This window comes from Cricetulus griseus (assembly GCF_003668045.3).
Source record: "Cricetulus griseus strain 17A/GY chromosome 1 unlocalized genomic scaffold, alternate assembly CriGri-PICRH-1.0 chr1_1, whole genome shotgun sequence".
NCBI lineage: Eukaryota > Metazoa > Chordata > Mammalia > Rodentia > Cricetidae > Cricetulus > Cricetulus griseus.
The window spans coordinates 78,125,382-78,140,428 of record NW_023276807.1 but is presented as its reverse complement, the minus strand read 5'-3'; the positions used below and the strand labels follow the sequence as shown (position 1 = coordinate 78,140,428).

General features: G+C 37.6%; 1 protein-coding gene across 4 annotated transcripts in view; it reads left to right on the top strand.

Annotated features, from left to right (window-relative positions):
- Positions 1-14,120, top strand: part of Pnpt1 (polyribonucleotide nucleotidyltransferase 1) — a 38,449-nt gene extending 24,329 nt beyond the window's left edge. The window contains exons 19-30 of one of the 4 annotated variants that reach the window (XR_004772329.1): positions 4,005-4,111; positions 4,980-5,051; positions 5,137-5,200; positions 5,644-5,727; positions 6,363-6,446; positions 7,883-7,989; positions 8,073-8,128; positions 10,135-10,213; positions 11,042-11,089; positions 11,991-12,164; positions 12,282-12,366; positions 13,922-14,120. Coding sequence is in view for 3 of the 4 variants with exons in the window: in XM_027387976.1 (XP_027243777.1) it covers positions 4,005-4,111; positions 4,980-5,051; positions 5,137-5,200; positions 5,644-5,727; positions 6,363-6,446; positions 7,883-7,989; positions 8,073-8,128; positions 10,135-10,213; positions 11,042-11,089; positions 11,991-12,149 (860 nt within the window). In the remaining variant the exon portion in view is untranslated. Of the gene's footprint in view, positions 1-4,004; positions 4,112-4,979; positions 5,052-5,136; positions 5,201-5,643; positions 5,728-6,362; positions 6,447-7,882; positions 7,990-8,072; positions 8,129-10,134; positions 10,214-11,041; positions 11,090-11,990; positions 12,201-12,281; positions 13,794-13,921 lie in introns of those variants that run through there. The other 3 variants (XM_027387976.1, XM_027387977.1, XM_027387975.2) reach the window with 3 other exon arrangements.
- The last annotated feature ends 927 nt before the right edge of the window (positions 14,121-15,047 follow it).

Genomic DNA, 15,047 nt, shown 5'->3' with positions numbered 1-15,047 from the left:
ACTTAAAGCAGGCCAAAACTAAAAGTGCTAATGAACTTTTCCTGGTTCTAGTCAATAGAGGTTACCTCAAATATATTACAGTTTTCTATTGTTCGGCTTCATTTATTATTTTACAAATCTTTACTATGTGATACCTATAAATCAAGCACTGATCTAAGTTCTTGGGACATAGTGGTGAGCAAAACAGTCTTTTGTGTTCATAGAGGTTACATTTCTCAGCCAAGTCTCATATTTAAAAAAAAAAAAAAAAAAATCTAGGCTTCATGTTTTAATTCCAGCATTCCAGAGGCAGAGACTAGCAGATCACTGAGTTCAAGGCCAGCCAAAGTGACATAGTAAGAGCCTATCTCAAAAGAACTCTGGAAAATACTATTTGGAACATAAAAGACTACACTCCCAACCCCCTGCCATCCCTGAGAGTTATGTAGTTCAGGGTAACCTAGAACCTGCTATGTAGACAAGGCTGACCGGATTACAGAATATGCCACCATACCATACAAAAAAAAATCTTAAGACTGTGGACAAAAATCCATCCAAGACAATGGACTCCTGATTCTCTTGCCTCTACTTCCCAAGTCCAGGGATTGCACGCATGAGCCACACCATGTCCGCTTTAAGCAAATTTCTTTGAAATGAGTTGAATAGGTTAATAATATGAGCACTGAATCTCTAGGAACAGCATATATACTGTGTCTATATAAGAAAAGAATCCATCATGGCAGGCAGAAGCATGGCTGCAGGAACAGAAATCTGAAAGAGCACATCTTCAACTGCAAATACAAAACAGAGAGCAAACTGGAAATGGGGCCAGTTTATGAACTCCCAAAGACTGCCTCCAGTAAGGCTAACCACCTCCCAAACAGCACCATAAACTGGGGGCCAGGTGTTTAAATACCAGAGTCTATGAGGTTCATCCAAACCACCCAAATGTCCTAAACAGTTTTGGACCCCCAGCTTGGGGCTAGAGTAATGGCCCATAGATTAGGAGCATATACTAGTTTTGTACGGGACCCAAGTTCAGTTTCCAGCACCCACTTTTGGCTTATAACATCAGCTCTGAAGGGTCTGCCCCCCCAAGTATAGCACACTCATACACATGATTAAAAAAATCAATCTTTACTATAACAAATCTCCAGCTTGCAGGTATAACTGAGTGATGCAGTGCTTGTTTAGCATGCAGAAGCATTTGCTTTCAGCATCCCCATCACCATAACAAACAAACCTGAGAGCAGGTTATGGAGAGCTTAAAGGATTCTCTTTTCTAGTTTTATTAATTTAAAGAGATGGTATTTCAGTAAAGAAATCTAGGAAACAGTTTGTCTAGGCAGACCCAGGCCCTGGCCAAGAGATCCAGGTGGAGGGAATAGGCAGATAAGATACTATTGTAGGAACTACTAGTAAGATGTCTCATTGATTAAGAGCACTTGATGCTCATGCAGAGAACCGGGATTTGGTCCCAGGACCCCATATGGTGACTCATAGTCACCTGTAACTTGAGTTCCAGCGAATCCATTACCCTCTTCCAGCATCCGCTGGCAGCAGGCGGGCACACACCTGGTACACTGACATACATTTAGGAAAAACGTTCATATACATAAAGTAAAATAAATAAATCTTAAAAAAGGAAAGACATCATTGCAGTAGTAGTTAAAACCAAAAGTATAGATAAGATAGCTTGGAGAGAATGAGAAGAGCTATCCATCACATTCCTTTGTTCTGAAATAAATTCCAAGTGATCAAAACTTTAAAGAAAAGAGAGAAAACAAAAGGTTTTATCAAAACTTGGAGAAGAAATGTCTTTGTAAGTAAAATCTAGGAACCATGATTTCATAAACTATAAAAATTCTACTCCCCCCAAACCCTCAAAGTTATCAAAGTGAACAAGCAAAGCAATAACACATTTTAATGTAATAGCAATCCACTGCTTAAAATGAAAGAGCTCCTATAGCATTAAGAGAAGAAAAGGTTTTCAAGAGTTCATACAAGTCAGTACAAAAAGACAAAGCAGAATAAAATTGTGCCACATTAAATAAATCAAAAAGAAACCAACAAATAATATTTCTAAAATAACCATTTTTACTTATTCCAGTTAGCAAAAATAAAAAAGTGGAGGGATTAACAAGAATTATCAAGTAGGGGCTGGAGAGATGGCTCAGAGGTTAAGAGCACTGGCTGCTCTTCCAGAGGTCCTGAGTTCAATTCCCAGCAACCACATGATGGCTCACAACCATCCGTTATGAGATCTGGTGCCCTCTTCTGGTGTGCAGATATATATGGAAGTGGAATGTTGTATACATAATAAATAAATAAAATCTTTAAAAAAAAATTATCAAGTAAAACTTGAAGGGCTAGAGGCAGAAAGAACAGGAGTTCAAAGCCAGCCTTGGCTATGTAACAAATTCTAAGTCATCTTGACCCACATGAGACCCCGTATCTAACACACACAAGCACACACATTAAAGCATAGGTCTTTAGAAGGTAGTTTGACAGTTTGAACAAGTATAAAAGCCCACGCCCTTTTAAGCCCTTTTAACTCTCCTATGGCATATCAGAATAGATGCTCAGTTTGGTGCATAGAGGCCTGATGATGGAAGTTTGATCCCAGGATCCCACAGAGTTGAAGAAGAGAACAGATCTCTAGAGTTGTCCTCTGATCTCCACATGCACACAGTAGAACACATATGTCTGCAGCACAAATTCTAATTGGTATTATTAATAAAAACCCAGAGACAGATATTGGAGTTAAAGCTGAAGATCAGAGAAGCAAAGCGGTACCAGCCACCAGAGAGTTCTCACCTCTACCAATGCTCAGACCAAAATGGCGATCCTGTCCTCAGACTGTATCTCTAGACTGCATCTGTCTCCACCAAACCTCAGACTACACTGAGATCCTGTCTCCTCCCACCTTATATTCCTCACTAATGCTGAGATTAAAGGTGTGGGATCCCAAGTGCTGAGATCACCTTTGTGTGAGTGCTGTTTCTCTTTTAGACAGATTCAGTCTTGTGTAGCCCAGGGTGGCCTTGAACTCACAGAGATCCCTCTGTCTTTGTCTCCTAAGTGCTGGGATTAAAGGTATATGCCACCATTGCCTGGCCTCTGTGGCTAACTAGTGTCGCCAGCTTTGTGCTCTGATCTTCAGGCAAGCTTTATTTGTTAAATCATAAGCAAAATATCACATGTGTCTATACTTACATACACAACATAAAGTAAAAATTTAGAAGTTGTGTTTTATCTGGGAGTGGTGTGCCCTATCTGCAATCCCAGTGCTTTTGAGGCAGAGGCAGACATACCTCTGTGAGTTCAAGGCTAGCTAGGACTACACAGTGAGCTCCTGTCTCAATTTAAAAATTGTTTTATATATGGGAGCCATGTGTGGAAGTACGTACTTCATATTGTAACCATAGCACTTGGGACATTATGGTAGGGAGATTGTGAGTTTGAGACTACCCAGCTACACGATAAAATCTTATGTTAAAATAATAAGGAAAACATGTACTTTAAGTATTTATTCATTACATGTATGGGGATTGGTATGCAATAGGTTTGCTACTAGATAAAAAGAGCAGGGTATCAGATAATGCATATATCATGTTTCTCATGAATAAGAATTTAAAGATTGTGTTTACAATTACAGTTAGTTGTATACAGAAATTCTCTAGAAGGCTCTTGTAATAGTACTGCCATGGGGAAGTAAACCAAAAGGTTCCGGCTTAGAAAATTTACCAAAAATAGAGTTCAAAGAAGGAACAAAAAGCAAAATAGCAGAGTATAGATAACTTAAGAGTTTGCTCTCAGGTTTTTGCTAAATATAGTTATTATCTGCCTCTTTACAAGTCATTATTAAAGGGTCGAAAAGAAGTGAGATAGGACCTTTTCAGCTTGATTTGCTGACTCAGAGAACATTATCGCCTGATATTAAAATATCAACAGAAGAATTTCAGCATGTTTCATGCTGCTACATGCATTATTCACAAACCTTTTGGTTCTTTTTTTAATTATAGGGGTCCCAATTTCATCCGCTGTTGCCGGTGTAGCAGTGGGATTGGTTACCAAAAACAATCCAGAGAAAGGTGAAATAGAAGATTATCGTTTGCTGACAGATATTCTGGCAAGTATATTCCCAGTTTGAAATATTTACAAGTGTATTTAAAAGTACATGCTTAGACCAGTCATGGTGGCATATACCTGTATAGGCTGAGACCGAAAAAACAGTAGTCTTAGTCTAACCTAGATTACTTATCAAGTTCCAGACCAATATGGGCCATGTGAGACCCTGTATCCCCACACACATACACAAGAAAAAGAAACAAAGACAAATATAGAAGCCTTGGTCTAGAATAGTGATTCTCAACCTGTGGGTCTCAAAACCTTTGGAGGGGTGCAAATGACATTTTCACAGCAATCACTTAACATTGTAGATATTTACATTGCAATTCAAAATAGTAGCAAAATTATAGTTACAAAGTAGCAACAAAAATAATCTTATGGTTGGGGTTAGCACAATATAAGGAACTGTATTAAAGGTTCGCAGCATTAGGAGGGTCAGAACCACTGTGTTAAAGGGTTGAGTGTTAGGGAGGCTGAGAACCACTGTGTTAAAGGGTCACAATGTTACCACGTGTGAAAACCACTGGAAGAATGCTTGTATTTGAGTAGAGATGCAGTGTTTATTTTCTCTGTTTGCCATGAATTTTAAAGGATATGTATTACTATATACTTATCCAGAATAGCTCCCTTTGGGATAATTCTAAATTAATTTTTATGTATTTATTAGGAACAGGCATGAGCTAAACATAAGATGATATTTCCAATGACAAGCTTTGTGCACTGGAGCAGCAGCCAAGCAGCAGAGGTGGCTCTTGCATTTAACATTAGAGGATACAGCTTACTTCCAGACTAGCACTTGAAATTCTACAGTGACTATGGGTGAATTTTGGTTGTTTAAAACTTTACCATAATTTCTTGAATTGTTGAAGGGAATTGAAGATTACAATGGTGACATGGATTTCAAAATAGCCGGTACAAATAAGGGAATAACTGCATTACAGGTACCATCTTGTTTCATTTTCTTAAATATTTAAATGGTAGTTGGCCATTATTTACTTACTTATTTATTTGGCTGTTCTGTATTAGGCTGATATTAAATTGCCTGGAATACCAATTAAAATTGTAATGGAAGCCATTCAGCAAGCATCAGGTAAGTCAATGTTATGCTGTTCCCATTTTTGTCTAGTTTGTAATGGCACCTATAGCTTCCACTAAACTTAGTGTAGCTGACTGGAAGAATGTTTGCCTGTGATGTATTGGTTCAGATCCCCAGCACCATCAAAACGGGAAGAGTGGGGCCCTGTAACTTAACATGATCAAGTATTAATTATTGACCACATGACAGACAGACTACCCAAATGAAAGAACAGTAAAATTTTCATTTTTATAAAGTAAGCAACTTTCTGAGCTAGGAGTTTGGAGAAGTGAATGAGGAATAGAAGTGACTTTTTAAGATAATTGGAGTATGAAGAGCTTTCAGTACTGAGCTAAAGTTTTGATTGTACAACAGAAAAACTGAGATTGAAACTATTACAGATCACACTTACTCGATGGAATTACAATTTTTATTCTGTTGCTATTTATTTCTTCTAGTGGCAAAGAAGGAGATATTACAGATAATGAGCAGAGCAATTTCAAAACCTCGAGCATCTAGAAAAGAAAGTGGACCAGTCGTAGGTAAGACATTAAAATTATTACTGATAGCTTGATAAACATTAATGTTTAAACATTTGTTACTATTTTAAACCTTTTTTCTCTTAACAAAATAAAAATATTTAAGTACTTTTATTACTAAATACTTGCAAAGAAAATTCTTTTACAATCATTCATTTATGTGTGTGTACATGTCGGTGGGCAGCGCAGGCCACACTGTGTATCTGGAATCCGAGGCTAACTTGTGGGAAATTGATTCTCTTCTTTCACAGTGTTAGTCCTGGGAATGAACTCAGGTTGTCAGGCTTGGCAGCCCAGGCCTTGACCCACTCAAAAGATTTAAAATGTTCTTTCCATATAGAAATGGAAAAGTGAGAACATATATGCTTACTCGGATTTAAATATTATACTATGTATACAAGTATTAAAACATTACAATAAATACTTAAAATTTCTGTGTTCTCATATATCACTTTGAAAATAAATGTGTTTATATCGAAAGAAAACCAAGCTTTAAATTTGAGAACTTACTTTTGAACGTTTTTTTTTTTTTCAGTAATTTTAATCACAACAGATTTCTCCTATTTCATAATGAAAGATTTGTACATAGGTTCATATATCTTTGGCTTCTTTACATCATTGTCTGTATTACGTTTCAGAAACAGTTAAGGTTCCATTATCAAAACGAGCAAAATTTGTTGGACCTGGTGGATATCACTTAAAAAAACTTCAGGCTGACACAGGTAAACATTGTCTAAAGTTTGGGGGTATTATTAAATGCCAAACCATGTTTGCTATTTCATCTCTAATGTGTTACTCCAAAAAATAATATTTGAGAGATAAGAGAAAGATCAGAAGTTCAAGATGTCTTCCCTGTGAGTTTTCTGTGCAATTCTTTTGTAAGTTAGCAAATCTTTATATTTATTTATTTTCTGATTTGTCAAGACAGGGTTTCTCTGTGGCTTTGGGGGCTGTCCTGGTAGACATGGTAGACCAGGTAGACCAGGCTGGCGTTGAACTCATAAGATCCACCTGCTTCTGCCTCCCAAGTGCTGGGATTAAAGGCATGGGCCACCACTGCCCGGCTGTAAATTAGCAAATCTTAATACTCAACTATATTCAAGAAGGATAAAGCAGCATGGTGGGGCATGCCCATGATCCGAATATTTGATGACAGCCTGGAGGACAAACGTAGCAAGACCCTGTCTCAGAAAAGAGAAAAGATGACAAAAATCCATCATACTCCTTTCACATTTAAAATTGAACATTCCCAAATAATTTTTAGTTTTTGTAACTAAATAACTTGGGTTGTTAAGTACCCCTACCTGTGTAGTATATGCAGAGGCCAGGTGCATTCAGGGGCAGAGGTGGGTGCCTCTCAGTGAGTTCAAGGCTAGCAAGGTATGGGTCTACATATTGATTTCCAAGCCAGCCAGCCATGCCCACATTTATTTGAGACTTTGTTTCAAAACAAGCAAGTGAAAACAAGAGCATATGCAGAAATGGTCACATTTCTTCTAGAAGCAGTGTTGTGATGACCTAGTAGTTAGTTTGAGCTTGTTAAAAGACAAGAGACAGAGTGGTCTTAACCATTGTTAGGAGTGAGAGACTGAAATAATTCATTCTAAAGAATGAAAATAGTAAATTATGATGAAAGTGTTCTGCTATAATTTCTAGTCATAATTAAAGGCCTTAAAAATAAGCCCTGCGGGCTGGAGAGATAGATGGCTCAGCAGTTAAAAGCACTGGCTGCTCTTCCAGAGGTCCTGAGTTCAATTCCCAGCAACCACATGGAGGCTCACAGCCATCTGTAAGAGATCTGTTGCCCTCTTCTGGCCTGCAGGCATACATACAGGCAGAACACTGTATACATAACAAATAGATTTTTAAAAATAATAATAATAAGCCCTGCTTTGCTAGGACGTAGTTCACTGTTATATCCACGGGTCCTAGGAATATGCCAAGTACCTGGCAGGACAGCAGTGTGTGTTTCATGGCATGTGACTCACTTGGAGACAGTCATAGACACAGAAACCCAACCCAGCTGCTTCCAGGTTCCTCCCTGTTCCTACATTCACTCTGTAGATTAGTCTCCTTTGGCATGAGCTTGATTTACATATTAAGTTACCTCTCTTTTGTTCCTCACACCACTCACCATGATGCTGGCTTTATTCTTAAGGTGTAACAATTAGTCAAGTTGATGAAGAAACCTTCTCTATATTTGCACCAACACCTAGTGCAATGCATGAAGCAAGAGACTTCATTACCGAGATTTGCAGAGATGATGTAAGTATAGATCTTAGGATAGATTTTCCCTATTTTTTTCCTGTTATCTTTATTAACCTAATGATTTATTTTTCACTTTACAGCAAGAGCAACAATTAGAATTTGGAGCAGTTTATACCGCTACAATAACTGAAATCAGGTAATTACAAATAAAGAATAGGTTTGCTTTTTACTGCAAACCCAGATTCAATTTGTATTTAGATAAATGTCAATAACTGTGTGTGTGGGGGGGAGAGAATTTATATGTAGATGGGAATGACTGTTTTCTCTCTTTATTCTTATGAGTGTGGATGCTTGTCCTGCATGTATGTCTACCCACCATGCAGTGAGTGCCTGAAGAGGATGTTGAATCCCTGGGGATTAGAGTTAGATGGTTGTGAGCCACTAGGCAGATGTTGGGAATCGAACCTGAGTTCTCTGTAAGACCAAGAAGTGCACCTAACCACTGAACTCCCCTCCAGCCCCCTTTTTGTGTTTTGTTGTGTTTATCATTAGTTATATATATATATATGTGGTGTTTTGCTTACATGTATATCTTGCATCATGTGTCTGGGGCCTACAGAGGCCAGAAGAGGGCATCAGATTCCCTTGAACTACAGTTACAGACAGATATGAGCAACCATGTTGGTGTAGAGACTCAAACCCAGGTGCTCTGGAAAAGTAGCCAGCCCTCTTAATTGCTCATCCACCTCTCCAGCCGACTCTGAACTTTTGATCCTCCTGCTTCCACCTCTGGAATGATGGGGGGTGTGCACCACCATGACTTGTTTTTATAGTGCTGGGATCCATGGGCATGTGGGCCCTCTACATCCCTAACCTCATGTAATTTTGTGTTTTAAGCTAATTTTATTTTCTGTGTCACTGTAGTTTTCAGATTCTTCTGCCAGAATTTTTTTCTTAAACCAAATTTTTTACCATATTTTCTTTCTTTTGGGGGGGTGGGGGGGAGGTTTCGAGACAGGGTTTCTCTGTGGCTTTGGAGGCTTTGTAGCTCTGTAGACCGGGCAGGCTGGCTTCAAACTCAGAGATCTTGGCTTCAAACTCACAGAGCTATGCCTGCCTCTGCCCCTCTGCCCCTCTCTGCCCCTCTCTGCCCCTCTCTGCCCCTCTGCCCCTCTGCGCCTCTGCCTCCCGAGTGCTGGGATTAAAGGCGTGTGCCACCACTGCCCGGCCTGTATTTTATTTTTAAACCACATTTTCTACCAATTTTATTTTCCCCAAAAACTAACAAATTAATGTTTCCTTTTTATGTTATTGTTTCTATAGCTATTATTTGATATTTAATTAGCACATATTTTCAAGTCACTTTCAACCTCAAAGTATTTTTACCAGTTGAAATTATCTCAAAATGCTACTGCCTAAAAAAAAAAAAAGGAAGAAATTATTTAGAATATTTCTTGAAAGTTTTTCAAGACTTAAGGAAAGAGAATGAGATTTAACATTATAGGTGAAAACTAAGCAATAAATTGATTGTTTTCAGACCAGAGAAAAAAGGAAGAGAACTTTTCACAGCCGTCCAGTCATAGCTCCAGTTCCAGGAGATCTGGTGCCTTCTTCTGACCTCCACAGGCACTAGGCATACATGTGGTGCACAGACATACATACACTTACAGGCAAAACATTGATGCATGTTAAATCTAAAATGATAAAATGATATAAATTGTAAAGAGAAACATAGGTGAATATGTATTCTAATAACTTTTCCTTTATCTTTCTTGGTTATTTGAGTCACAAATATTTAAATATAGAGCAAATGTGACTTATTATTAGCGCTCTTATTATGTATGAGGTCCTAGGTTTAATCTCAAGTACTTTGAAACAGGAGAGGGAGGGACAGAGACAAAGAGACAGAGGGGGAGAGGATATGAGAGAAGGATATTTGTTATATAAGAAGCCAGGCCTAGTGGTGCACAGCTTTGGTCCCAGCACTCAAGATGCAGGGGCAGGCACATCTCTGTGAGTTTGAGGATAGCCTGGTCTACATTGAGTTCCAGGGTGAGAGAGAGACAGAGACAGAGAGAGACCGACACTGTCTATAATGTAGTCTAGAGTTTGGTTTGACATCTTGTTTCTGTTAAAGCATCAGTTCTTCTGTTTGTCAGTACAAGTACTTACTGTTTTAACTAAGCTGATGTCTTTTTGTAGAGACACTGGAGTAATGGTAAAACTGTACCCAAACATGACTGCTGTGCTACTTCATAACACACAGCTTGACCAACGGAAGGTAAAAGGACGGATGTGTGTCTGTGTGTGATGAGTGTGCACTGTGTGAGTACAAATGCATATGCTGAATAGAGGAAGGTATAAGGTGTACTATGGGACTCCCCATCTTATTCCCTTGAGATTTGGTCTCTCACAACCTGTAGTTTGCTATTCCTCATCTAGGCCGGTGGCCAGCAAGCTCCAAGGATCTTCCCTCTCTCATTCCCTACAGCACTGGGGTCACAGTTACATGGGTAACTCTTCCTGGCTTTTTATACAGATGCTGGGAATTTGAACTCAGGTCCTCGTTTTCGTGCAGGTGTCCTCATCTTCTGAGCCATCTCCCCAGCCCAGAACTTGATTTTTTATAATTGTTAAAAATAATTACTACTAAAATTACCTAAATTGTTGAGAATTGTGTATTTTGCCTAGTAATAGTTTACCAGCCACTAATATTTGCAATAATGAAATGTAAAGAAATAGAACAGCTCTTTTTAAAGGACTATAGTTTGAATATTCACTTATCATGCTTCAGTTATTCATATGAAAGGACATTCTTAACATATTAACATTATTGAGTGAGCTTCGTCCCCAGCCCATGTTTATCAGTTCACACTAAATAGACATTTGAAGGGCTATACACTGCCGTGGTAACAGTAGTTATCTACATATAGTTTTGGGTGGTTTTCATTTTCTTCTGACTATATTTGTTGTTTTCAATCTTTGTAATTAATAAATTTCATTAGCAAAATAAATATAGCTGTTCACTTGGGGAAAGGTATTTACTTCTGTGGTTACTTTAATTACATATAACTAATTATTATTATTATTATTATTATTATTATTTTAGATTAAACATCCCACTGCCCTAGGATTAGAAGTTGGCCAAGAAATTCAGGTACTTGTGTTCAATATATTGTACTTCAAGTTCCAATTAGTAATTTTGAAGGAATAGAATAAGAATTCCACCTTTACAGTTGTGCAGCTGTGTAGACTGCCATTTGGAGATAGACTTGATAACATGATTAAAAGCCCTGTCATCTTTTAGCAACTGAGACTTTGTACTTGACTTTAAATATTTCTAAACTTACTTACAGTAATGTTGCTGGCGTCTAGAATTCTAATAATAAAACTGGCCCTGTCTTGTAGTCCTTTGTCATTAATAGAAGTTGTTGCTGATCTGGGAGTGTTTAGGTTATACCTGAGTAACAAAGGCCACGAGTTTACTCCCAGTCTGGGCTCCTATTGTTTAAGTAGCTCTGGGGAAAGATGAGGACCATGATAGCATCCCTCCACTAATACTTGTGCTTTACATCCAAGGGGACTTTAAGCCTGTTGTATTTCCCCTTGTTTGCCTTCTTCATGGAAAAGTGTGCTCTAGTGCAATGGTCCCTGAGTAGTAGAGAAAATACAAAGCCCTTATCTGAACTGTGACTTGGTCTTACAGTATAGGGGCCTAGAAATCATAAAAAGACACAGTTTATCAGAAGACACTAATTTGAAAACTAAATGTCTGCTCTCTCTTTTTTTTTTTTTCTGTTTGGTTTGTTTTAGAAAGTAGCTTAAGGTAGCATTAAACTCAGGCCTCCTGCTGAATGCTGGGATTACAACAGGGAATTATGCTTTGATTCTTTTTGTCTTTTTATAACAGTTAACCAGATATTGAGTGTGTCTCTACTTATTACTGAGCTGTGCTTTTATTAGAAACATACAAATATTAATTACTGCTTTATTTGTACAATGTAAATTTAAATGCCTTTGAAATAACATGTCAACTTTAAATTGTTTCTTTTACATAGGTCAAATACTTTGGCCGTGATCCAGCTGATGGAAGAATGAGGCTTTCTAGAAAAGTACTTCAGTCTCCAGCTATAACTGCTGTCAAAACTCTAAATGATAGAAGCAGCATTGTAATGGGAGAGCCTATTTCACAGTCATCATCAAACTCTTCCCCTTGACTCTTTTTGGAAATGGTATTCAACAATGATATTCTGCAAAGCATATTTTAACAGTTCTGTCTAATGTGTAGATTTATATATAATTTAAATATAATTATTTGTTTAATACAAATAAAATGCTTATTTCTACAGGTAGATTTTTCTGTCCCACCAGCCAGCTCCAAAATCATGACATGGAGACTTATTATTAATCATGAAAGCTCTGCCGATAGCTTAGGTTTGTTTTCAGCTACCTCTTACAACTTAAATTAACCTGTTTTTATTAATCTATGTGGTACCTGAGGCTCATTCACCTCGTCTATATACTGTCCGCCCTGCTTCCTCCATGTCTCTCCACTCTGCCTTTCTTCTTCCCAGCATCCTCTGTGCCTGGTAATCCGCCTAGCTATTGGCCATTCAGCTCTTTATTAAATTAATCCAAGTGACACATCTTCACAATGTACAAAAAGATTATCCCACAACACATTTCATGTGCCTTTTTTATTTCAGGAGCAACCTACATTTGCTTTTTTTTATTTAGATTATAAATCAGTAAATATTTATTAATGAAAGTAAGCTATTTTTATATGTTAGGAGAGATTACATTTTGTCCTATAATTGTAAACTAATGAAAAGATCTTTTCCAATCCCTCCCTTCTCTTCATGTGTAGTAATGGCCATTCTCCCCTAGTCATCTTGGGGCTCACATGTGCCCAACAACTATGCTTGCCTACTACTGTTCCACATACTAGAACTTGCCATGTTGAAAGCCAGAACTCTTTTTTTAGAGAAATTATACATTTAATTGGCATTGAGAGAGCTAATTTGATTCCGTTTTTAATGGTATATCTTTCAGTCATAAAGCCATATAGTGGAATGAGTCTTCTAAATGGGATTCTTGTTAGAGATTTTTTTTTTTTTCTTTTGGTTTTTGAGACAGGGTTTCCCTGTGTTAACAGCCCTAGGTGTTCTGGAATTCGCTTTGTAGGCAGGATTCAAACTCACAGAAATCCACCTGCCTCTTCTAGGATTCAAGGTGTGTGCCACTATGACCAATTGCTTTTTAATTACCTAAATATAAAAGATTATGCACCCATCAGATAATACTAGGTCATTCTTTGTGTGTATATAATTGGTGCTGTGTGGATATATATTCTTGGTGTAAGAGCTGGAGGAACCAATCAGATTAGTGATATAATTTCTAGAAATAACTGTCAAGTTCATTGCCATAATTTTTTTTATTTTTTTTTTAGATAAGGTCCCACTATGTAACCTTAGATATCCTAGAACTCATTAGACAAGACTGGCCTGGGACTAAGATCCACCTGTATGACTGTAGAGTGCTGAAATGAAAGGCATGCACCACCATACACTGCCCATTGCTGTAATTTAAACCATGCTATTAATCCACCAAAAAAGTAAATACTACATAGTTTAGACTATGTAATCCATTTACAAATCTTATAAAAATATGTGTGAATTCTTACTCAGGACTAATTCATAAGATATTAAATATCTATCGGTCCAAGCCAAAGACTTTTAAGGTATAATTATACATAAGTCAACAAACATTATTCTTTGTAAAATGCCATATTAGGCAACATTGATACCCTTTCTGAAGTAGTGAACATTAAGTGAAAATTAAAAATTATATTTGTTTATGTATTTGGTATATTGTTATTTAGTAATAGTGACCAACCACCATAATCCTTAGTTTAAGGGACAATAATCCTTAGTGCTTGGATTTCACAATATAATTTGGTTTTCTTAAATTTGCTCTTATTTTTCAAAAGGACTAATAATTTGGGAAGAAAAAAAAAATCCAGTTCTTGGAACTCTAGAAGAGTGCTACAGAATTAAATGGACAACTCACTAGTACCAACAGCAGAAGCAACCTCACTTCTGTATAAACCAGGAACCTACCATTTGAACCAGAATTTCAAATCATGGTAGTTTTTCATAATTTCTAATAAAGCTTTTTTGTTTTTTGGAGACAGGGTTTCACTGTGTAGCTTCAGCTGTCTTGGAACTTGCTCTATTAAGCTGTCCTTGAACTCAGAGGTCCGCCTGTGTCTGCCTCCTGAGTGCTAAGATATAAGGTTTGTGCCACCACCACCAAGCCTTCTAATGAAGTTTATAATCTATGAAGCCTGTCATATGCCAAAAACTAATTTATAGTACATGAATACTAGTATTTGTAAATTGTTCTTTTATGATCTTTTTTTTTTGATATGTCATGAATTAGTGTTCAAATTGTGTGTGTGTGTGTGTGTGTGTGTGTGTGTGTGTTTATCTATTTATTTATTTAGTGCACTTACAAGCCATTGTGCATGTGTAGGGATCAGGACAACTTGTAGGAATTGGTTCTCTCCTACTATGTAGGTTCCAGGAAACAAACTGAGGTCATCAGACTTGACAATGATTATTACACCATATTGCTAAGCCATCTTACCTGTTCAAGTTACGGTTTTTATGTGATTATTTTCCTTCTCTTCCAAAACATTTCAAGTTTCTGGATCTAAGATAGGAACATGAACACCAGCAGCTGTCTTTGTTCAGCTCAGCCAAGCATCACATTCATTCAGTCAATATTTACTGTGGACTAAGCACTATCACATGTACAGGGGATATCAGCGAGCATAGCTGAAGTTCATGTTCACTTCTGTTTGAAGAAATCTGGCAGTACGCAAGAATATAACATATGAAGAAGTAGCAGGTGCTTTAAATTAGAAAGGCCTTGGGGTAAGAGGTTGGAGTGATCTGTCCTACTGCTGCAATATAGACTATGATGAACAAGATCAACTTGGGGAATCAAAGATTTATTTGGCTGACATAGCGCATATCACAGTCTATTGAGAAAAGCAGAGGTCATAAGGAATGCTGCTTACTGGCTTGCTCCCTGTGGCTTACTCTGCCTCC